The 24,017-nt window shown below is 49.1% G+C and overlaps 2 protein-coding genes across 8 annotated transcripts in view; one reads left to right on the forward strand and one right to left on the reverse strand.

The window, feature by feature from the left end:
* Nucleotides 1–4,084, forward strand: part of LOC116946088 (septin-9-like) — a 47,405-nt gene extending 43,321 nt beyond the window's left edge. For all 7 annotated transcript variants that reach the window (XM_032960931.2, XM_032960933.2, XM_032960928.2 and 4 more), the window contains 3 exons: nucleotides 523–619; nucleotides 1,419–1,470; nucleotides 2,200–4,084. In XM_032960931.2, coding sequence (XP_032816822.2) covers nucleotides 523–619; nucleotides 1,419–1,470; nucleotides 2,200–2,332 — 282 coding nt within the window. In that variant the 3' untranslated portion in view covers nucleotides 2,333–4,084. The remainder of the gene's footprint in view (nucleotides 1–522; nucleotides 620–1,418; nucleotides 1,471–2,199) is intronic.
* A 334-nt stretch (nucleotides 4,085–4,418) lies between these two features.
* MSS51 (MSS51 mitochondrial translational activator) lies at nucleotides 4,419–23,778 on the reverse strand. Its single transcript, XM_032960938.2, has 9 exons — nucleotides 22,557–23,778; nucleotides 20,883–21,029; nucleotides 19,181–19,336; nucleotides 18,278–18,402; nucleotides 16,121–16,491; nucleotides 15,388–15,583; nucleotides 12,359–12,452; nucleotides 11,385–11,484; nucleotides 4,419–10,746 (listed from the first exon to the last, which is right to left on the reverse strand). The coding sequence occupies exons 1-9, from the start codon at nucleotides 22,583–22,585 to the stop codon at nucleotides 10,612–10,614; spliced, it is 1,353 nt and encodes a 450-aa protein (XP_032816829.2). The 5' UTR covers nucleotides 22,586–23,778; the 3' UTR covers nucleotides 4,419–10,611.
* Nucleotides 23,779–24,017: the final 239 nt, after the last annotated feature.

The following is a 24,017-nucleotide window of genomic DNA, read 5'->3' on the forward strand; positions in this document are numbered from 1 at the left end:
CATTCACTCCAAACACAGGGAATTCACTCCTAACGCAGTGCATTCACTCCTAACGCAGGGCATTCACTCCTAACGCAGGGCATTCACTCCTAATGCAGGGCATTCAATCCTAACCCTGGGGCATACGTACGGAGTAAAAGAAGTTAAACATATTAATTTCCTTAACAGGGGGATTCAGCCCCAACCCAAGGCATTCAGAGTTCGAAGAGTGCATGGATGAGAGTAGAGTGAGGCGAGAGGTGCAGGCAGCGGAGTGGACGTGGAGGATTTCGAAGATGGAGGCTGCAAAATTAGTTTGTGGCTCTGGATTAGCATTATCTAGCAACCCTTGTCTCCAAATTACTGGACTACATCACTGGCTAAACCACCATCGCCAGGGCTGATGGCTGTATCGAGCGAACACTGCAGGCACTGGCTCACGCGGCGGAGCGCACTTTGGGCAGGTTGGGCAGGTGCGGCAGGCACGAGAATCAAGCCGCATCGCGTCGTCACTCTGTCTCGCTCTGTCGTGGGGCTCCCCAGGAGCTGATGCCGTTCGCCGTCGTCGGCAGCGACAAGGATTACCTCGTCAACGGCCGCAAGACGCTCGGGAGGAAAACAAAGTGGGGGATCATCGAGAGTGAGTGGCCCTTCGGTGTTACTAAGAGAAGGCTGTGGTCGGGGGGCTCGGGGGTCAGAGTGCTAGGCCGGTGCCGCTTAGAAACTATTAAACTATGAAACTGTTTTAATTTTACCAAAAACCAGAGGACCCGAAGAAAAATCCACCCCACCACGCGAAGAGAGACACGCAAACCCCAAATATACAGCAGGCGTCAGGGTCGGGATCGAACTCACGACCTCCTGAATACCGGACAAGGTAGTTAACATCTCCTAGCCACCCTGGGTCTAAATCCGAGCAGCCTCCTGTGGTTAAACTGGGTTCTCAAGCGTAGCAAGTTGATGGTGTCAGCAGATACTATCACGATATTTCGTTATTGTGCTTCTCACAGCCCACGTTCGTTATTGTCCTTGGCATGCAACTTGCACCCTCTGCAGAGGTGCAAGGGCCCCGGGGTGTCGTCTGGTCGCCTCTCGGTCGCGCGTGGGGGAGGAGGGGGGAGGGGGGGTCACCGCACTGCGGCGGTGGCATGGAGGGGGGCGGTGACTTTGCCACCACGAGGGACTGAGGGGCTGCCCTGGCAGAGGAACAAAATGGCAGAACGCTCGGGCACTTTTTAAACATGCCTGGTTATACAGTGTTTAAATTATTCAATAATCTTTGTGCCGTGTTTCTACTTTTCCAACCTTTCTTCCTTGCCAACTGACTCCTATCTCAACCAACCCAACACCAACACCAAACCACACGCCAAACCATCCACTCACCACTCGCCAAACCACCCACTCAACTGGCACTTTTCACCCCCCGTGGCGCTGTGCAGTTGAGAACGTGGCGCACTGCGAGTTCTCTCAGCTGCGGGAGCTGCTGATCAGGTCTGTACTCTGTTTCTTTTCAGTGCTTTGCTTTGGGAGACGAGGGTGTTCTGTGACGGCCTATAGGCGTTTAACACGTAGACTACATGGGCAGCCTCTCCTTGACATTCCCAATGCTGTCGGGGGATGCCCAAGTCAGTATTCGTCGTAATCGGCGGTTAACGTTTGTACATTGCCTCCCATGCCGTACATCTCGAGATGCCCTGTGGCAGGGGATCCCCTCGAGCAGCTGTTCCTGTGAGGCAATTAAGTAATGTGTGAGGACTGTGTCTGCTGACTGTAATTTATGAAATTGGGGAAAGCTGGTCCATGATTATAATGTAACGATATAAACAATGGCTTTTAAAAAATACCATTGAATCTATCAGAATCATAAGAGCCAGTTATGAAGGCACAATGCGGTGCCACGGTGGTTGATGTAGAGCACGATGCTGGGGCTGCCCGGTTTGTCTGTGAAAACGAGTCTAGCTTCTGCCAGTTTGATAAAGCATCCAAACCTGGAGTCGCAATCCAATTTCACGAGAGAGATAATTTTCTTTTCCTCGTTTCGATTGACTCTTGCGTTGCGTCTAGCTTGATTGCACACTCTCTCTTTGCATCAACCCAAAAATAGCATGAGCAGATAATCAGCATTTGTTTACCGCGTTTTATGGCATGGTTATTTGTTTACCTGTTACGTTCACGGCGTAGCTATTTGTTTATTCGCTTGCGGTGGTCGGTGGGGACCAGGTCCCACACGCAGGACCTGAAGGAGGTGACCTCGTGCGTCCACTACGAGGGGTACCGAGTGCTGCGACTCAGCGAGGGCGGCAAGGACGTCGCCTCGGTCAACGGCCTCGCTGGCAAGGAGCAGCTCGCCTGAGCGACGGTCACGGCGACGGCGCCCAGTCCCTGTGGCCCAGCCCGAAGAATCGGTTCTGAATCGTCTGTGGTCTCTGTCTTTGTCTCCCCGTCTCGAGCACGCTCGGGAGGGCACGCGCACGCAGAGCGATCACTCCGAGGGTGTCTGTTACGGCTTCTTTTTTAGGTGACTTATCAACACGAGGGCTTCTCTAGTGAATCCCAAGCACTGTCGGGTAAGGGTAGACATTGCCCCACAATTGCGAATTTGACAAGTTTGGATAAATTGTCACGAGCCCAGTATCTCTGCATTGATATATTAATATAAGATCGATACAATAGTTGATTTGTGGCTCGAGTCCTTGTTGTACTCAAATACCTCTCTTCCACTGTATAACCAAGCCAACGCCGAGTCAGCTCAGCATGGCTCAGGAGTCGCCAGGTTGTGTTTCCACTACAGAGTGCCTGAACCGTGTCACTTACATCACATTGCATAAGTACACTTCCTCGATTGTACCGACTTAACGTGTGACAGAAATGGTTAACCCCTGGCCCTGCTCTACCTCGAGCCAGATCCAGTTTAACGGTGTGGTTTTGGCTCGGCTCTGCCAATAGCCAATGGAGGTCCCCACCCTGGCACGGCTCAGATGTGCAGTGGAAAACGGGTAACTTTGATCTGCTTATTGGACGCCAATGAAATGAGGGAGTTATCATCGTCAGACACTTGGAACGATCGCGACGCGCTTACGTGGCCTAGCGGTGTCCAGAGGCTACCACATACGCTACCTCCAAGTGGAGGCTTCGGTGATTCAAAAAAATATTAAGTAAAAGATTTGGTTTAATCCTGCCTATCGCACGGGCAGTTTATTGAAGAGTACATGTGACTCCTCACCCCTTCCTCACACGCAGCGTTGTTGCTCAAACGTTTATAAAAACGAGTGAGGAGCTGTTGGTAAGGATTGCGGTCGAGTGCATCCCATTACCCACAGTCCCCACCACACCGCTGTGTCGTGGATCTTCTCAAACCCTGCCTTGTTTTATTTTGTCTGTGGTACAACCCATCGTGTCCTCTGAGTGAAATCCCGGCATTCTCTGACCACACCGACTTGTTGTTTATAGCATTGTTGTTGACGTGACAAGTGCAATGTTTGTAGCTAATTGATGAAACGCATTATTGCCGTGACGTGCCAACTTTTCACAACAGTTCAACTGCGTTTTTAACCTGTTTACTGACCGAGAGGAGATTTATCTTAACGTAGGAGCGTTGGTATTTCTCATCCATAACCTTGTCTTGTTTATATTGTTGTCGTTGGGTTTTTTTTTTCCCGCTGTGTTGTTTTTTTGTCCTCTTGCCTGCCATCACTGTTTGACTCTTCTCAGGAAAGCCAGCTTTGTAATGGAGAGCAGTTAAGCGGTGCAACGTTAGTCACGGTATGAACTTTAGAAGCCGAATCCTTGGGGAGTTTAAAACTTTTTGTATTTTTCACACGCACACGTGGCGGCTTGAAGCACAGGTCACAGTCATTTGTCATCGTTTGTGGTAAACCCTGATATCAGAATCATAATTATAATTGTCTTGGATGTTTGGAGAAAATAATAGCCATGCGACTGCAGAATTGTCTCTCAATGTAAGCGAGGCCGTGGTCTCATCTGAGAACACAACAGAAAAACCGAAACCCTTTGACAATTGTGCATCTCATTGCGGACTGTGAAGTGCTTTGTCTTAGTTTATGCAGCGTAACGAAATAAAGGACACGTGCTTTTCTGCAAAAAAGATATCCATTTGGCGCTTGCAGTTTATTTTCTGTGCTGTAGTTACGCGTCTTACTACGGAGTGCAGACCAAGAGGACACTTCCATACTCTTTGGGTCTTTCGGTTAAGTCACGTAGATAGCAAAATAATTTTAAACAATTACGTTTCGATCGCAACACATGCAATCGTCTGCAGGTGAAAAAATACAGCAGGCGGACTGCTGAGGCAGGAAAAAATACAGCGAGAGAGCTACTGCAGCCATAGGTTCTAAAGGTTTGAGATGGGTACAACCCAAGGGTAAGTGGGCAGGGCTAGAGATGGAATTTGCAAGTAAATGTAAGATCGCAGAGCCAGATATACGTCAGCCATTTTATTGCGAGAGATCAGCATGTCAATCTGTTAATGTAACCCCACGACTACAGTGCTGAAGAAGCCATTGTATTTCTAGAGATTAGAGATTAGCATGTCAATGTGAGATGGCTCCCGCAGCAGCGGCTGTTAATTAGACATTCAGCCTATTAAACAACGAGAGCCACTGCCGCATCGAGGAAAAGGGAGCAGCAGCTATGTTAGTGAGACATTTAGTGATCATTTTTATATCTACATAACTTTACGAAAGACCCAAAGAGTATGAATTCCTGCAGTCATGAAAGCTTTAAGTCAGGACGCTTCCAGTTTAAGGTTTATTTTTGTTCCAACCGGGCGAGAACTCGAGAGACCCAGGCGAGTCTGGGTCGCAGGAGTGACCGTGGCCACGGGTCTGCTAGTAGGGGGCGATTGCTGCTGCTGATCCTGCGTGTGGTGCAGTCCCAATTTAGTCAACAAAACGGAAGCCGAGAGATGCCATCACAGAGCTCGGAGGCCACGGCTGGACAGAAATCAAACGAAATTCAAGAAACTTGGAAGGCCTTCGCCTGGTAGGGAATGGGAGGTAACAGGCCGACGTCACACTTCCATCTCAACGACTTTTCAAGTTGGAAATGTTCCGAGAATCTCCACCCATCGCCGTGTTATTTTATTTTTGTATTTCACCATATGTATAGCTGTTCTTAATTCAGCCACTGCCAGTATATAAGTATTGTACCAAGTCAGGTTTGCAATGGAACATGATTATCAAAACTACTTTAGGTCTACCCATGCCGCCGTTAGTCATGAGGATTGATTGACCAGACGTCACTTCGCCGGTCCGTGCTGGATGGTGAAGGGGAGAGGGTGTTCAAGATGGCACTGATGTTGGACCTGGCTGGATATGGAATGTGGGTCACCCGGTTTGTAGTGCAGCACGCGAGCCACTGCCCCACCGCTTGCGCCCTTGCAAGCAACGCGTCCCAGCGGTAGTGGCTACGCTGCCTTTTGCAGAGCTGCACGGTTTGAATCCAGTGGCGGCCCTAGTTATTCCTGTCATTAACCGCTCAACACACGCGTGGTCTGCTTCGCATTGCACGTTAAAGATCCCGTGACATTTGCAAGAGAAGGCCAAATTTAAAATGACCCGCAAAATCTGTGGGACTCTACACGTAGCAATCACTGCCTTACCGACCGGCAGACTGATGGCTGTTTATAGGCCAAGTGCTGAGTCGCTTTGCGTGTACAGGGACAGCTGCCACTGGGGGTGCCTTTTTCAATGTTTGAGAGGAGCTGCCATAGAAAGTGCTCCTACACGACCTGGCCAACAGGAGGGCGTGAGATCAAAGACAAATAATTACCCTATGTAACGCAATCTTTGTTCCTGGGTAGTGTTATTTCGTTATTGCTTATGCCTAATAAGTATATATAATGGCAATTATTCCCCACAAACTTTGCTTTTGTGACCAGAACAGTGATATTTTGAACTGTACCTATTTTCAATTAGAAATAAGGGCAAATTTGTGTCCTTTCGTTCTCATAGTCAGAAAAAACAACATTAATCAAAATTAAGATTCATTTATACTAAAGTAATACAAAAATGACCAGAAAAGATTTAGAAGTGAATAGTTTTTAGAGATTTACGATTAAACTGTAAATCACTTTCACGAATCAGCACCCAATGTAGTCTCCCATCATGTTCTCGTTATACTGTCCTTGGTAGCGATGTTCAAAGTCCAGTTTATCCTGGTGGAAGCGCTCACCTTGCTCCTCCGAGTACGCTCCCATGTTCTCCTTGAATTTATCAAGATGAGCATCAAGGATATGGACTTTGAGGGACATCCTACATCCTATTGTGCCGTAGTTCTTCACCAAAGTCTCATTCCAGCTCCACATAGTTTTTGACCTTGTGATTGCCCAGGAAGCCACTAACCACTGCGACAAAATTGTTCCAAGCCGCTTTCTCCTTACTAGTGAGCTTATTGGGGAATTCATTGCACTCCAGGATCTTCTTTATCTGTGGTCCGACGAAAACACCGGCTTTGACCTTTAGCTCAGCTTAGGGAAGAAGTCTTGAAGGTACTTGAAGGCTGCCCAACTCCTTATCTACAGCTCTTACAAATTGTTTAATAAGGCCCAATTTGATGTTCATTGGTGGCATCAGCACCTTCCGGGGGTCCACCAGTGGCTCCCACTTGACGTTGTTCCTCCCCACAGAGAACTTGGTCCGCTGCGGCTAGTCCCGCCCGTGTTAGTGCGCCTTGGTGTCCCTGCTCTCCCAAAGGCAAAGATAGCAGGGAAACTTGGTAAAACCGCCTTGGAGACCCATCAGGAATGCCACCATTTTTAAGTCTCCGATGACCTCCCAGCCATACTCATCATACTTCAAGGCGTCCAGCAAGGTCTTGATGCTGTTGTAATCCTCTTTGAGGTGCACCGAGTGAGCCAGGGGAAGAGACGGGTACTTTGTTACCATTATGGAGCAGCACGGCTTTGAGGCTCCTGGATGAACCGTCAATGAAGAGGCGCCACTCATTCTGGTTACAGGCAATTCCGATTGCCTCAGACTGGTCACATTGTGGCAGAAGCAGAGCCCATCTTGACGAGTGAAAAAGCTGCAAAAAGGTTGGTGACGCTTCCTCTGATCTGCAACTTGCACACTTTTATCCAACAAGTTCCACTGCTTGAGCCGAGACGTCAAAAGCTCGGCATTGAACTTGGTGAGACCAAGATCTCTGATCAAGTCGTTGAGGTGTTTTTGGTTGGGGTAGTATGGGTTTCTCTCCTCAGCTCCACCTCTGAAATTGCCATCTGGATCTACATCTTCCTCGCTCTGACTTGCTGCTCTCTTCTAAAGACGGCTACTCTCTCTCCGGAAGAGTGGGTACGGAGAGCTCATGGCAGTGTGGCACCAGGGTACGTGATATCAGGTGCACTCTTGCCAGTCTGACGTTTGGAAGGGTCCACCATGCAGAAGTAGCATTTGCTTGAGTGGTTGGTGGGTTCCCACCAAATTCTTGGGATAGCGAACTTCATGGCTCTCTTTTCCCCTCTGTATCATCCTACAAAAATATTTATTTCACCCATGACTGTCTTAGAGATTCTCACAACATTTTTCATGTATGATATATTTTTTCAATAACATTGAAAATTGTAAAACATTTTTAAATTAAAAGCTTTTGCAATTTTTCGAATTTTAACAAATTTTATAACTTAAAATTCCGAGCAACAATTGTCCATCTTACCGTCCAGAGTTTTTTTGCATTGCTCGCAGGTTAAATGAGGTGCCCAGGGTTTGTCTTGATCCCCAACAGGCATGCCGAAATATGCCTTGTAGGCCTCACACATCTTAGCAGATGCTTCCACAGAGTACTTTTTCACTCTTGTCTTGATAAATTGGCAACAGACAGAGCAAAATGCGTCTGCTGGATGCTTGCAACCTCTTGATGGCATCTCAGAAAAATACAGATATGTATCTACTTGGGCAGCTGTAACTAAACTGAACTGGAGGGCCCCTGTATTTATGCTACTATTTATATTCCCGGAAAGTTCTAGAATGTTCTAGAAGTTACTCCAAGTTTACTCAGCACTGAATCTATCTGGAATGTTCTGGAAAATAGGTAAATTTCTAAATATCACTATCCTGGTCACAAAAGCAAAGTTTGGGAAATAATAGGCATTTTCTGTACTTTTGAAGCATAAGCAATTTGGAAATAACACGACCCAGGAACATAAAAAAAAATTGTTATACAATGTTATCACTGATGTTGGTCAACTCTTCGGATGTTTCTCTATCTAATTTCCCATACAATGGCAATATTTCCTCCCAAGCAACTGGTGTGGACGAGAATTATTAAATTGAACACGTAGGCTTTCGCGAGCAATATTTTAAATGATTATTTCACATTGACTTAAAACTTTCGTGTCTGCAGGAATTCATATTCTTGGTTCTTTCAGTAAAGTCATGTAGATAGAAAATAAAATAAATAAATAAAAAGCAAAAAACCCAGGATGAAAACCGCTTGTGTTGCGATCGAAACGTCGTGGGTTTTTTGCTTTTATTTTATTTTATTTTCTATCTACGTGACTTTACCGAAAGAACCAAGAATATGATTATTTCACACTTGCAGTGATGCCATCACCTTACTCCAAGACCAGAAACAGGTAGACTGTCGTGATGCTGGCAATCGCCTGATGATGCTGCTTGTTATAAACTTGGTTCGAAGCTTTCGTGACTGCAGGAATTAATCTTTGTTTTTTTCGGTAAAGTGACGTATAAATAAGAAATAATAAAATAACATAATAGCATACGACGTTTCGGTTGCAACACAATGTCTGTGTGTGTGCCGTCTGTATCTTGGGTTTCGTGGTAAACTTGCAATTTAGCAATCTTTGGGGTGGCGTGATCAACCAGGCTATGCGTTGGTTGCGTTTTGACCGACCGTCTGTGTTGCTTTGTGTGGTTTCCAAGTTCTGCTGGGCTCTGTCTGTTTGGTGTGCTTCTCTCTCTGTGTCCCCTGTTGTGTCGGTGTTGGTTCCCCCTGCTTGTTTGTCTGTGTATACATCTGGGGTTGTGTGTTTCCCCTCTCTCGTAAGTTTAGCTCTTCTGTACCTGATGATGGCTGCTTGTGTTGCAACCGAAACGTCGTACGCTATTATGTTATTTTATTTCTTATTTATACGTGACTTTACCGAAAAAAACAAAGATTAATCTGCTTGTTATAATTGCCAGCGAAACGTTAACTCAAATGGTAAACGTTGTGGGTTTACTGTCCAACACAACCGGTTAGTGCGGTAGTAGTAACTAATTAGCAAGTTTTTATTCACCACATGACAAACGGTACTGATTGGCTGTGTCGAGTGGAGGTGGGTTACACGAAACGTTTACATTTAAGCGATCTAACGGATCAAAACACTTTATTATGAATAATGATTTAAGCCACCGTGTGCAAACAGGGGCGTGCGATACAAAAAGGAGCGAGCACAGTTTTGATCACGTGAACGTACGAGCGTGCTGGCTGGAGGCAGACGTCCCAGAGAGGCTTTCTACTGACAGCTGCGGTGAGAGGGAGCCACCAAACAAAAATAAAAGACAGGGTGATGACAGTACTTCATTTGTCACTGGAAAATCCTCTGTAATAGTTTGACTAAGTAGCCGAGAAGCCCGCACTGAACGTTTAACAAATGGCTTTTGTAATTGTGCTCCCCAGACCCTCCCATGTTAAATCAGAATATGTATACTGGAGACATAAACGGGAAAGGTGCAGCTCTGCAATTGCTTACACCACTGCTGGCAGACGGGCCTCCACCAGAGGGAGCTTTCGACCGCCACTCTACATGGCATTTGTAGATGTGTTGAACTTCTTTCGCACCGTACGTAGCCAACCGTGCTAATCAGCGGTGCGGGGGAAGGACTACAAACGAAACACTAAAAGCAGTTCTAAAGAATTTGAGTTTTCAATGTAGATTTAAAAGTACACAGCTCCAGTGGCTTCCTAATCTCGTAAGGAAGAGCGTGCCAGAAGCGCATCTGAAAGTTCGCGATGCAGCGACACTTCCATGCATAACTACGATAGATCCCACTTCAGATTGTAAGTATAAGATCACGGGGCACCATGGTGGCGAGATGTTATCTCCATTGGCTGGTATGCAGGAGGTCGTGGGTTCGATACCGACCTAAATACCTGCTGTATATTTAGAGTGTGCATGTTCTCCCTGCGGTCACGTGGGTTTTTCTCCAGGTCCTCTGGTTTTTCCCTTGACATTTAGAAACGTGTTTAGAGTATGTCACTGCTACATATTTCCACGTGATAAGCCACTTCGTTGAGCTATCATTTGTGGCCAAGTGGCCAGGTCGCTTCTGAAAAAGAGCTAATAGCTCAGTGTAATCTGCCAATTAACTGGTATACCCATTTAAACTGGCGGATAGACAGGGGCAGGGCGTTTTAAGAAACTCGCACCATTGTTTTGAATTGAGGTGGCGACCTCCGGATCAATCCATAGGCCACTCTGATGATCATTCCCTCATGGCGACATCCTCCTAGTAATAAATGTTTCACCTCGGTAACTCCACCAGCTACACTTTTAAATGGAAGACAATTCTGACTAACAAAAAGCATGCTCATTTTACGAGTTACGCAGGTTACTTTTTTCCCCAGACATCAAGAGGACGTCGCTGGTAAAATCCCTCGCGGATCTTCGCGTTAGTCCAGCGGGACGATGGCGTCACTCAAATCGCAGTCAGGGCCCGGTCCCTCCTCCGGGTCGTCGACGGCGCCCAGGAAGGCAACGTAGGTAGCGTTGCTTCGCACGAGCGGCTTGTTGGGATTGGACTGCACCTGCACGGCAAGGGGGCATGCAGGTGAGGGGGGAGCGTGGCGGGAAACCGGCCGGGGCAGCGGCAAGGGTTCGAGTTCGTCAGCTGGTAGGGAACAAGGTGGTAATGAGGAGCGCACCACCCCTATCAGCTCGGTTGGCTACGTTCGATGCGAAACAAGTTGAACGTATATCCGTGGAGGAGCGGGTCGCACCGAGCATAGCTGCCATGCCACGTGGGCCGTGTAATGATGTCCCAATTCATGTTTGTTGTTGTACCTTGCACACAAAGCATTCCTGTGTTATAAATCAGTTTCATGAATGCTCTTTTTAAATGTTGCGCAAACCAACGCAATGAGAGCAGGACCACTGCAAACCATCACCGAGTCATTTACTGAGACCTGTACCCTCAATTCACGAGCCAGCTTGATTTTAGTGCAAGTTTTATCACCGTGGCGTGTTTTCAGATGCAGTCGCATTGTTATGCCATGAATTCTAATAGCAAAAGTAATTTGAGTAACAATGGGCACAGGCTACAATTGGAGGATGCAGTGTCTTGAGTGATCGCGTGTCCATGTCTCCCCTGCGTCTCGCCCTGTCTCCGTGTCTTCACGAGTTTTACCATCTCTGCGCGTCTCTGTGTCTCAGCCCAGAGCCCCACCTGCTCGAGACGCAGCGCCCCGAAGGGATTGCTGCCGTGGGACAGGACGCGCACCTCCAGCTCGCGCAGGATCTGCAGCGAAGGCTTCAACTCGGCCTCGCTGCACAGAGCCCACGTCAACACCGACGCAAACGTCAATAACAACACCGCCAAACTAATCGACAACAGCACTAAGGGCAACACAAGATACTAGCATCAAAAGCACCGCAATGTCACCAACTCGTGGCGTGGGTACCACAACAGCGTGAACAGAACAAATACAAACCGAACACCAACGTCAAAAACCCGGAGCTGGACGCCATCGCAGACTGGAGCCAAATTTCTCGCGGCCGATTTCCATTCTTTTCGCAACACTTGAATTAGGGCCGGGTATAATTCACCAAACGTAACGATCAAAAAAATGTCATTGGTGGCGGGAACGTTTAATTTTTAAATTAGCGTTGAGTCGTTCCACCACCGCTGTCTTAAAGGTTCGGGAGAATTTCTGGCAATAACCTACGGGTATGGGACTGGGGGAGAGCGCCAACTCGCGGAATTGCTGAATTATTTTTCCTACCAACTTGAGTCAACTCGCCTTGGCTACCCATGAAAACCAGGAATCGGCGGAGGGCTTGTCCAATGATCTTGGCAAGCCGAGTTTATTTCCTGGCCATGTTGTTCAGCGTCTGTGGCAAATCATGTCTGAACTTGCCCTAGACCACCACTACGTCAGCTCCGGCTGAACAAGTACCTGATGCGGTGTCTGCAGCACTGGGGAGATGGACAACTAGGTATGCTTGATTCTAGTTACAACAGCCCATCACACATGTGCCCTGCAGGTCTTAAAAGGTGCTTTGCTTACAGCAATTTCCACAACATTGTTTATCAGGTTAAGAGAAAAATTTGCCCTTGTTTACTATATTACAGACCAAACATGTACGTGGTAAATAAAGGCAATGGTTACTGAAGATGCGGAGCAGCATTGCGTGGCTCACCTGTACATGGTGAAGAAAGAGGGGATGTTGTAGTCTCTAAGGAGCAGCAGGGTTGGGAACCAGCCCTCGACTAGGCCCTTGTTGGCATGGAAACCTAGGCCCAGCCAAGAACACGAAGCCTGCTTTAGCATGAGCAGCCATGCATGCACAACCGTGTCAAGCTTTTTTTAAAATCTAAACATGAGAATGACTTGGCAATAAGCTAATGATGTTGAACAAATTCATAAAATGTTATCTGTGCACTCATATGAAATCACAACTCTATTAACCCGGCCATTGTAATGGTTAAGGGTCACTGATTATGGGAATGCATTGTCCCAGTGGATTCGAGTGGCTCTTCTGCAGCCAACAGGCGAATCGATGGCGAATCTGTGAATGCTCTTTTGGGATTGCGCTACAAACTCGATGACAGTTGACACTCTACTCTTATTTAAGAATAGTCTGCTTGAGATGTTTCATAAATATATAGAATTCATTTGGGAATTTTAACATATTTGTACGAACTTCTGTCTGGAGAGGGCTCAGGCAGATCACCAACTACAAACCCAGAGCCCCCCACACCACTAACGACTCCCGCCTAGCCAACGACCTGAACGAGTTCTACTGTAGATTTGAAAGACAATTGGACTGTCCTGAACCACCCCTTCCAACCCAAGAGGCCCCATCCCCCACCAATACTACAGAGACGACTATCTCCTTTCAGGAGGGAGAAGTTAATAGACTTTTCAAGAGGCAGAATCCACGCAAAGCAGCCGGGCCGGACTCTGTCTCTCCAGCCACCCTCAGGCACTGCGCTGACCAGCTGTCTCCGGTGTTCACCAACATCTTTAACACCTCCCTGGAGACATGCCATGTACCAGCCTGTCTCAAGTCCTCCACCATCATCCCTGTGCCCAAAAAGCTAAGGCCAACAGGACTAAATGATTACAGACCGGTCGCCCTTACATCTGTGGTAATGAAGTCTTTTGAGCGCCTGGTCCTGGCACACCTCAAAGCCATCACAGACCCTCTCCTGGACCCCCTTCAGTTTGCCTACAGAGCCAACAGGTCTGTGGACGATGCAGTTAACATGGCCCTCCACTTCACCCTACAGCATCTGGACGCCCCAGCATCCTACGCCAGGATCCTGTTTGTGGACTTCAGCTCTGCCTTCAACACCATCATCCCTGCCCTGCTTCAGGACAAGCTCTTCCAGCTGAACGTGCCATACACCACCTGTAAATGGATCACAGACTTCCTGTCTGACAGGAAGCAGTGCGTTAAGCTGGGAACACAAGTCTCTGGCTCCAGGTCCATCAGCACCGGAACTCCTCAGGGCTGCGTCCTTTCCCCTCTGCTCTTCTCCCTGTATACCAACAGCTGCACCTCCAATCATCTGTCCGTCAAACTATTGAAGTTTGCGGATGACACCACCCTCATTGGGCTGATCTCTGGTGGGGATGAGTCTGACTATAGGTGGGAAGCTGACAATCTGGTGACCTGGTGTAGCCAGAACAACTTAGAGCTAAATGCTCTAAAGACAGTTGAGATGGTTGTGGACTTCAGGAAGAATACAGCACCACTCACCCCCATCACCCTGTTAGACTCCCCAGTAAAAATTGTAGTCCTTCCGCTTCCTGGGCACTATTCTTTCCCGGGACCTCAAGTGGGAATTGAACATCAGCTCCCTCACCAAGAAAGCTCAACAGAGGATGTACTTTCTACGGCAGCTGAAGAAATTCAACCTGCCAAAGACAATGATGGTGCAATTCTATACAGCGATCATTGAATCCATCCTCACCTCCTCCATAACCGTCTGGTACACTGCTGCCACTGCCAAGGACAAGAGCAGACTGCAGCGTATCATCCACACTGCTGAGAAGGTAATTGCCTGCAATCTACCGACCCTCGAGGACCTGCACACGACAAGGTCTATGAGGCGAGCGAGGAAGATTATGGCCGATTTCTCCCACCCTGGACACTCTCTGTTTCAGCTACTCCCCTCCGGCAGAAGGCTTCGGTCCATCAGGACCAAAACCTCACGCCATAAAAACAGTTTCTTCCCATCTGCTGCTGGCCTGTTAAACAAGGCCAAGGGCTAACACTGTTTTTAACATTTGATCTACATAACGACACGTTGCTGATATTAACTATGTTTCCCTATTTGTATTTTTAAATTATATCTTAAAGCTATTTTATATTCGATATTTATTTAATTTTATATACTTCAGCCCCTTAGTGTTAGACTTTTAACCCTTATTATAGTAAGACTTGTTTAAAACTTATTTAAGATTTTAGATTCCTATATGTTGAATGTATGCACCATCCTGCCAAAGTAAATTCCGTGTCGGTGTGAACTTACATGGCGAATAAAACCCTTTCTGATTCTGACCCTTTCTGAACTAAAGGCTCCATAGAAAATCACACATACAAGAGACAACATTCCCACGACAAATGCGCAATATGCCAACTTGCTGTACGACCTGCACTGCAAGTGGGTGTCACGCACACACGCTCGGTGACTCATGGTCTGATTTGTTGACTGGATGTGGCTGCCTGGTTATGTCTGAATTACAGACGCGTTAACGTGTCAGATTTTCCTGGAAGCACTCATTACGCCCTTGAGCTGCTGCCGGCTGACCTCGGGGGTGAATAACGTAGGCAGTGTACGAGCGCTGCGATCTGATAAATCACGCAAACATCCACGCTAACCTCCATGACCATGGGCGTCCTTTGTTTTAAGAGAGGTGACAGCTGCCAGTTCCAGATTCCGTTCCCTTTTGAGGCTTAATGGCGCTGGCATGCAAGTGCCGCATCATCGGCTATTGCCCGTGTATATTAACTCGGATGCTGGGCCAGGGCAACTGGCGCATAGGTCTGCCAACTGTAAAATTTACTTAATTTATGAATGTATCGCGTGTCCTGCACGATAACCCCAATGCCGGTTGAAGGCACAGCGCTGTGCACCTTATACATGCTTCATAAAATCAAACGCTGGTCTGTGTCCTTTCGATCGGTGTCTGCGGACAGGCGACGTTGCCTCGGCATGCCTGGGTGGAAGCTCACGACGAGTGATGGCCGCGCAGCACGGCCGGTCTCCACCAGAGTCTCCCAGTAGTCGTGGTAGAGACCCTTCCAGCCGCTCATGTACACCGTGCCTGGTTCGGCTCCTGCCTGCAGCGGAGTCCGAGTCATGGTGCCCTCCACCACCTCGGGGCCGATCATCACCACCTCCACGCCCCGGTGCTGCGTGCACCATACGCGCACCGCACATACCGTGCATACCGGATGCTTATGCCACACGTTCATCATGGTGCGCAAGGGAAGGAGGAGCGCTGTGTGCGTTGGGGGCGTCTGGAGTCAGATCAGGAAAGTGGCTGTGGTGCAAGAGCAGCTGAAACAACGTTTGTGACTCTTCTTAAAATATATCTTCAGGGACCCTCTCGTGGACCTCATCTCATGAGATTAGTGACATTAATCCTTCCTCTGCACCTCCGATTAGCACGGTTGGCTACGTACGGTGTGAAAGAAGTTAAACATATATACAATCTGTGCAATGTCAGCCACTAGCCTCACTCCCATGCCAATGCAATGGGATGCAACAAATTGGCTCTAATGTGTAAATTGAACAATTCAGGAATGCGACCATATTTATGACACCTCCAAGGCACTGTCTGGCTCAGGGAAACCGGTACAAGATGAGGAAAAGGAGGAGGACAAGAGGATGAGACTGGGAAAAGGAGGACAAAGAGAAGGGACAGCAGCTGGGGGAGCTTGCTGTACCTGTGGGAACATGCAGCCCAGCTCGTCGTAGTCGGTGAGGCGTGTGTCCAGCGTCTCGGTGTGCGACGCCCCAGCCACGTGCACCGTGACGGGGCCATGCCGCGGGTCCAGGCCGAAGCGCCGTAGCGCGAACCCCACGGTGAGCGGCCGGGAGAGCGCGTCGCTGAGCACGCGCCGCGTCGACGCCAGCAGCTCAGCGTCGTCGGGCCGCGGCTTGCCGGCGTTAGCCCACAGCAGGCCCATGTAGCGGCACGCCAGCACAGCGCGCAGGGCGTCCTCCCCGCTGCCCGGCTGCATGGACAGCCAGTCGTCCCAGCCGCGCACCTCGTCCGCCTCGCGCGGCCACGCGCCGCTCGTGAACGGAAGGTTCCCTGCGCCGGGAACGCATCGCTGTCACCTCAGTGCCGTGGCTGGGTAAACATGGGGCCCGCTGAGCTATGTAGCTCTTTTTCAGAAGCGACCTGGCCACAAATGATAGCCTAAAGACGTGGCTTATCGTCACGTGGAAATGTACAGCAGCCAAATATTCTAAACGCGTGATGTTGATTCGAAATGTGAAGGGAAAAACCAGAGGACCCGGAGAAAAATCCATGCGACCACGGGGAGAACATGCAAACTCCAAGTATACAGTAGGTGTCGGGGTTGGGATCAAATCCACGACCTTCTGTATACCAGGTGAGATAGTTACCATCTCGCCACCGTGGCACATCGTGAGTTGGGTTGGCCCCCATTGCAATTGACACAATGGCAAACGTTTCCAACGAAAATCAGAGAGGCAATTCCCAAACACGGTGCAAGGTGCTGAATGTGTACGTCCATCGCCAACAGCTGGGATTGGGGTGACCGCGGGCCCTTCTGTTATCATTGATATTTAAAGAGGTGACGCGCTGAGCTAAACTTAACCTCATTATGATCGCATGCCTGCAGTCACTTCAGGTTAAGCTCGTGCCGCTCAGATTGTTTTGTCCCTAATCCTGACCTCGGTCAAATGCTACTGCAAGCCTCCAGCCCATCACGTGGCACTCATCGGCATGAGTGGTCCATTCCACGAACGTGAAGTCTGCTCCCACGTCGGGGGCGATGAGTGAAAGTCAACAGTGTGACCTCCTGCTGGGATTAAATCTGAGCCTATCTCTTGATTGATATTGCTCTTCTGTGTACACCTCGCTCTCCAACCTTCCTTTGTCTCTTATACCACCACTGCCATGAGCAGTGTCTAATAAAGTCAGAATCTAAAGTAATAAAGTCCTCATATTATTCCAGCCATCTGTCGACCCACCCCAGTTGCCAACCTCTGTTCATATTGTTGCGCCAATTGTATTTTTTTGCCTACCCTGCCTTTGGGCTCGCCAGACCAATATTATCCGGTTTAAACGAGGACACTTTGGACTGGTTTCAACCATCTTGGTCTCACCAAGATTCCTGCAATGTGTTTGTAGGTTGTATACCGCACGTTGCTCGACACAAAGTCCGATGTTTTGCTCCATGCGCCAGGAGAAGCTCCCAGGATACGAAGCTCCTGGCACACTAAGCTTAGCATTGGACAATGTGCTGGACAGCACGCGGTACCAACCCAGAACCCACGCGGTGCCAACCCAGAGCCCACGTGGTACCAACCCAGAGCCCACGCGGTACCAACCCAGAGCCCACGTGGTACCAACCCAGAGCCCATGCGGTACCAACCCAGAGCCCACGTGGTACCAACCCAGAGCCCACGTGGTACCAACCCAGAGCCCACGCGGTACCAACCCAGAGCCCACGTGGTACCAACCCAGAGCCCACGTGGTACCAACCCAGAGCCCACGTGGTACCAACCCAGAGCCCACGTGGTACCAACCCAGAGCCCACGTGGTACCAACCCAGAGCCCACGTGGTGTCAACCCAGAGCCCACGCGGTACCAACCCAGAACCCACGCGGTGCCAACCCAGAGCCCACGCGGTACCAACCCAGAGCCCACGCGAGGCCTGTGCAGTGCAATCGCTGCGTCAAGCTCGCTATACAGACGATCTTATCCGTGAGAGCACTCCATCTTTGACAATGGGGCCCTGTTCAATGGGGATTGCACTCGCAAAGAAGGTTGCTGACCTTCGGTAAGCATCTTTATACTACAGCGACTGCACGGGGAATTTGACAAACGATGGAGGTAGAGCCCAGACCTGTGAAGATGAGCCATTCCACCAGACGGTCGATGGCCGCGTGTTTCAGCTTCTTGCAGAACTTCTTGTGCAGCGGCCAGTTGGCTCTCTGGCACTCGGTGCCACAGTAGTACACGTTCTGACACCTTCAGCAGTGGGAGGCACAGGTGACACACATATTACAAACACCCGCCTGAAACGTCAGGCTCTTAGCATTGAATTGTGTTCATGTACAGCCCTCTGTCGCTCCACTGCTGGATGGGGGCCTTCAGACACTGTGCAGGCCCGTGGGGGTTTGTTGGCCACACGTCAACATGCTGGGCCGTGTGGCTTGGTGAAGGTGAGGTGTAAAGAGATTGGGAGCACAGCACAGCAATGGATCTTCATGCACTGCCCTCTGCTGACAATCCAGTACTGCTAAATTCTACAAGAATTTTCCTGGCCGAAACCGGCTTAGCTTCTGAGATCTCCTGTCTACTGCAGAGTTGGATGTCGTTTCATGAGTCACCAACTCTACTGCTAAAGCACTGGATGACCGGCCTGCATCATCTCCACCATGCCCAGCAAAAGAGGTATCACCGATACTGTAACCTTTTACAAGGTAGCCCTACATAATCCAGTCTACAGCCACACGCACGCTTACGTTCTCTGCCCGAGAGCAGGTTCCTGGCCCAAGCTCCCTCCATCCCATCCAATGGCACTCCCCTTCATCTCACGACACCGTTTGATTTCTTGAGACATAATTAGGGAACGATGGTGGAGATAGTTTCCCTGGGCTGGCAGGAGGAAGCCACCTCAACCATCCTTCCCCCGGTGAGATCAGATGGCGTGCTAGGCGGAGCGAGAGCCATGAACCTGCCCTTGGAGAGAACACTTCAAAATGAGGCGGGCCGCTGTTAACCCAAACCAGCATTCGGCAGCCACCGTTTGCAGCGTGCCAGCGTCCTCCCCGCGGGGAGGCCGTCCGGCAGCTTCTTGCAGTGGGCGCAGAAGGTGTAGGTGTCCTCGATCTTGCGGAACATGTCCCGGTACGTGTGGATCCCAAACTCCGTGAGGCTTTTCTTCCCCTGCAGCGCCATCCTGCATGCGATGTACACGGACGCCACAGTCAGGAACGAGGGATTCGTCATCGTTAGCCCCCCCCCCCCTTGATGCTCAGCCGGTGAGTTTGCACCATCGTGGATGATTAAGTGGACGGGTGAGTTCGCCCCAGTCAACGGACAATTGAGCGGGATAATTATTGTAAGAGCGAGTTGGTGAGTGAGATAATGGAAGAGCGAGTTGGTGAGTGAGATAATGGAAGAGCGAGTTGGTGAGTGAGATAATGGAAGAGCGAGTTGGCGAGTGAGATAAAGGAAGAGCGAGTTGGTGAGTGAGATAATGGAAGAGCGATTTTGTGAGTGAGATAATGGAAGAGCGAGTTGGTGAGTGAGATAAAGGAAGAGCGAGTTGGTGAGTGAGATAATGGAAGAGCGAGTTGGTGAGTGAGATCATGGAAGAGCGAGTTGGTGAGTGAGATAATGGAAGAGCGAGTTGGTGAGTGAGGTAATGGAAGAGCGAGTTGGTGAGTGAGATAATGGAAGAGCGAGTTGGTGAGTGAGGTAATGGAAGAGCGAGTTGGTGAGTGAGGTAATGGAAGAGCGAGTTGGTGAGTGAGGTAATGGAAGAGCGAGTTGGTGAGTGAGATAATGGAAGAGCGAGTTGGTGAGTGAGATAATGGAAGAGCGAGTTGGTGAGTGAGATAATGGAAGAGCGAGTTGGTGAGTGAGATAATGGAAGAGCGAGTTGGTGAGTGAGGTAATGGAAGAGCGAGTTGGTGAGTGAGGTAATGGAAGAGCGAGTTGGTGAGTGAGATAATGGAAGAGCGAGTTGGTGAGTAAGATAATGGAAGAGCGAGTTGGCGAGTGAGATAATGGAAGAGCGAGTTGGTGAGTGAGATAAAGGAAGAGCGAGTTGGTGAGTGAGATAATGGAAGAGCGAGTTGGTGAGTGAGATAATGGAAGAGTGAGTTGGTGAGTGAGATAATGGAAGAGCGAGTTGGTGAGTGAGGTAATGGAAGAGCGAGTTGGTGAGTGAGATAATGGAAGAGCGAGTTGGTGAGTGAGGTAATGGAAGAGCGAGTTGGTGAGTGAGGTAATGGAAGAGCGAGTTGGTGAGTGAGGTAATGGAAGAGCGAGTTGGTGAGTGAGATAATGGAAGAGCGAGTGGGTGAGTGAGGTAATGGAAGAGCGAGTTGGTGAGTGAGATAATGGATGAGCGAGTGGGTGAGTGAGGTAATGGAAGAGCGAGTTGGTGAGTGAGATAATGGAAGAGCGAGTGGGTGAGTGAGATAATGGAAGAGCGAGTTGGTGAGTGAGGTAATGGAAGAGCGAGTTAGTGAGTGAGATAATGGAAGAGCGAGTTGGTGAGCGAGTGGGTGAGGTAGTGGATGAGTGAGAGAACGCATTTGATTAGCGAGTGAATGAGTAATTGAGTGTGCACGTGCGTTGACGAGTGAATGAGCGCTTCGGTGAATCTGCCTGCGAGTGGGTGGTTGGGTGAGGGAGTGGCTGGGTGAGCGCTTCGGTGAGTCTGCGAATGAGTGGTTGGGTGAGTGAGTGAGCGGGTGAATTGGCACTCGGCCTGCCTGTAGTCATCGAAGCCGCTGAGGTTGAGTTTTCGCAAGATGACTCCGGAGAGTCCGGGCACCGCCGCGTCCATGGCAGCGAAGCCCGCGGTGTCCGTGAAGACGCCGCCGCGGTCCCCGTCGGCCGCGGCTCCTCCCGGGACGCGCCTGCCCGGGACCCGTTCCCAGGTAGGGCACGAGGGCAGCCCGACACGAGACGATTGTGTCAACTTTAAACGCGCCGACTGGTCGGAGTCGCTCACTCTCATACAGCTATAGGACGACCACGGACAAGCGGGAAGGCAGCAGCCACGCAGCGCCAATAATTGGCCAAGCTCTGCGGTCCTCTATATACGTGGATGTTATCGGCCAATGAATGATGGGTTTTTACACGTGAGAGGAATCCGGAACACTGTAGGAAACTCACACACGTGCGAGGGGGAAACACGCTATCCGACACGGGCCGAACAGGTAGAAGAATCATCATTCTTACCCCCTTCTCGCGGCGAGCCAGGGGTACGGCACCACCTCGACGCCTACGGGAAGGGAGTTTCGCGACATTCGTGTGGTGATCCACTAACCCTCGCTGCTGCCTCGCCAGTGCAGTGCTGGATCATTGGCCCCGGGCATAGCAACAATGCCGGGCTAATTACTGGAAGCCACTGGCGCGATTCACTTTGTAATCTACATTGAAAACTCGCTTCTGCAGAACTGCGTTTTCTATTCAGTTTGTCGTCCTCCCGCACCTCCGATTAGCACGGTTGGCTACGTACGGTGCGAAAGAAGTTCAACACATCTACAAATGCCCTACCCGCACCTCTTTAGTTTCGGACTAGAATATATTTGCCTAAAGTGACGTAAAACTAATATCATACCGGAATGTGTCAATGTATATGAAGACGTAATGTAGTTTAAAATGTACATTGAATGCACTAGCCTATGTGATATATAATTGTCTATGAAGTATGATTTAATTGCAAGAGAAAACCGTGGTGGTTCAGTGGGGCAGTGGTTGGCGCACTGCGCTGTCAACCCCGGACACTTGAATTCGCTTCCTAGACGAGGTGAATAACAGCGCATGGTAAACAAAACCCTTGTTCACCAACCCACAATCACCAACGTGGTGATGTATGGCCAAACAAACCCCACGATCGACACGGATTGTGACACATTTCTGGCACCAATCTCTTACGTGATCAGGTAACCTTTATTTAATGCGTGATTTGAAGAGTATGTGGCTTGCGAGCACATGGCTATACATGGCACCCAGTTTTAGTTGACGACCGCAACATTGGATAGCATTGCCCCTGCACGCTGCCCCTGCACGCTGCCCCGTGACATCCGTCGGACGTGGCCGCAAAAGACTGCAAAAAACGACGCATGTCTTGATACAAAATATGCGTGCAAGAATCATCATCATTATTGTTAATGCCATCATCAGCGCAATACAAACGGTCAACCTCATCAACACTACCACAATCACTATGGCAATATCATCCTAATGACCACAATCATCATAATCACCATCAATACCATAATCCACAACGATCATCCGATCAACCCTCGCTAATGGCGCATGACTACCCTTTGATTTCACGATACCGTGAAAGCTATACACTTTGCAGTCAGATCGAGTCAAATGAGCGAGACGTGGGAGAGAGATTGAGCGTCTTTAGAACAAAATGTAACTCTTACCCGGGTTCGGGCATCAGTGAGTGCTCCATGCCCGCAAGCTGACGGCGACTGATGGGTGGTGTTGGCGGGTGGTGGCAGAAACAGTTACCAGCTCCGCCAAGTTGGGTTGCACCTTCAGACGGGGTGTGTGAGCCCTGCCCACGCGTCCTGCCATGAGCGGGCAACGCTCCCGAGCTTAAATTCTCATCCCGTGCCACGACCTCCCAAGCCCTGGGTGTCAATCACTCCGCCGCGCCCGATGTTATTGGTGCAGCTGTTGGTATTTTTAGCCCGCGCTTGGCTTGCGTAAAGCGAGTGGAGGCTTAGCAGTACTTGCAGGATATATATTCTAGATTTGAAGCTTTCGTGACTGCAAGGATCCATACTCTTTAGTTCTATTCGGTAAAGTCACGTAGGTAAAAGTAAAACAAAAAACACGACGTTTCGGCCACAACACAAGCGGCCTTCATCAGGTGAAGGGACCAGACTGTCTCGTGGCACATTTAAAACACGCTTCCATGGCCTCACAAGCTAGAAATTGGTTTCAGAGGTTTGCATTGCTCGCACTTTGTAAGATAAAATGGAGTACTGTATTGATTAACTTTAATTGCCAATATATGTTGCGGTCCATTGGCTATATGTTATACCAAGCGTGGTTACATGGGTTTCACCTGAAATTTTAAAATCCAGAATAGGTTTTTTTACCCTTTTTTCTGGCAACAAAACTGAAACCTTTTTTTTACAAGGAATCATGTTTACATTAACCACAATACCTGTGGTCAGAATGCAAACAAAAACACTGATAATGTATGCATTGCCCTTGAAATTGATTGATCCACATCAGAGACAGCTTTCCTGAGAGCCTAGTCTCATACGGTGTTCGACCAGATGACGCCAAAATGCTTACCCTGAGCCCTCATTACTCTGATAGTGCGTTGTCGTTGAGTTGTGCGCCTTTTGGCGTCATCTGGTCGAACACCGGATGAGACTCGGCTCTAAGGAAAGCTGTTTCTGGTGTGGACCAATCAATTTTAAGGGCAATGCATACATTGTTTTTGTTTGCATTCTGACCGCAGGTATTGTGGTTAATGTAAACATGATTCCTAGTAAAAAAAGGTTTCAGTTTTGTTGCCAGAAAAACGGGTAAAAAAAGCTATTATATTTTGGTACTGGAAAAGGAGGCCTCCTGATGTAAATGCTTACCCAGGATCATGTTTTCACCCAATAGGTTTCAGCAGCGCCACTTGACTCCAGTTCAATTGTCCAATGCGTGGCCTCGCCAAGAGGTGCCGGTGTCGCGGTCGGCACGCGTTAATCCCAGCCTTGCCCTCGTCTTGCTATTTTAAGACCACAGCAGTTGTAACTTAAGGCTTCGGTGAAACAACTCATTTTAAGGTTATGTTTAATTACTGAATCTTGCAAGTTAAAAACCATTTCAGAGTAAAGGAAATTCACAACAGCAAATATATACGAAAAGCAATT

This window comes from Petromyzon marinus, chromosome 26 (genome assembly GCF_048934315.1).
Source record: "Petromyzon marinus isolate PM22_M1 ecotype Great Lakes invasive population chromosome 26, UKy_Petmar_22M1.pri1.0, whole genome shotgun sequence".
Classification (NCBI taxonomy): Eukaryota; Metazoa; Chordata; class Hyperoartia; order Petromyzontiformes; family Petromyzontidae; genus Petromyzon; species Petromyzon marinus.

What these genes read in the sequence shown, in the direction of transcription:
- MSS51 (XM_032960938.2), bottom strand. Translation starts at nt 22,585, where the DNA reads ATGGAGCACTCACTGATGCCCGAACCCGG. An exon ending in AGCGGCTTCGATGACTACAG is followed by an intron (nt 19,337 to 20,882) that starts GCAGGCCGAGTG and finishes CATCGCATGCAG; the next exon opens with GATGGCGCTGCAGGGGAAGA. An exon ending in ACGCTGGCACGCTGCAAACG is followed by an intron (nt 18,403 to 19,180) that starts GTGGCTGCCGAA and finishes CCACTGCTGAAG; the next exon opens with GTGTCAGAACGTGTACTACT.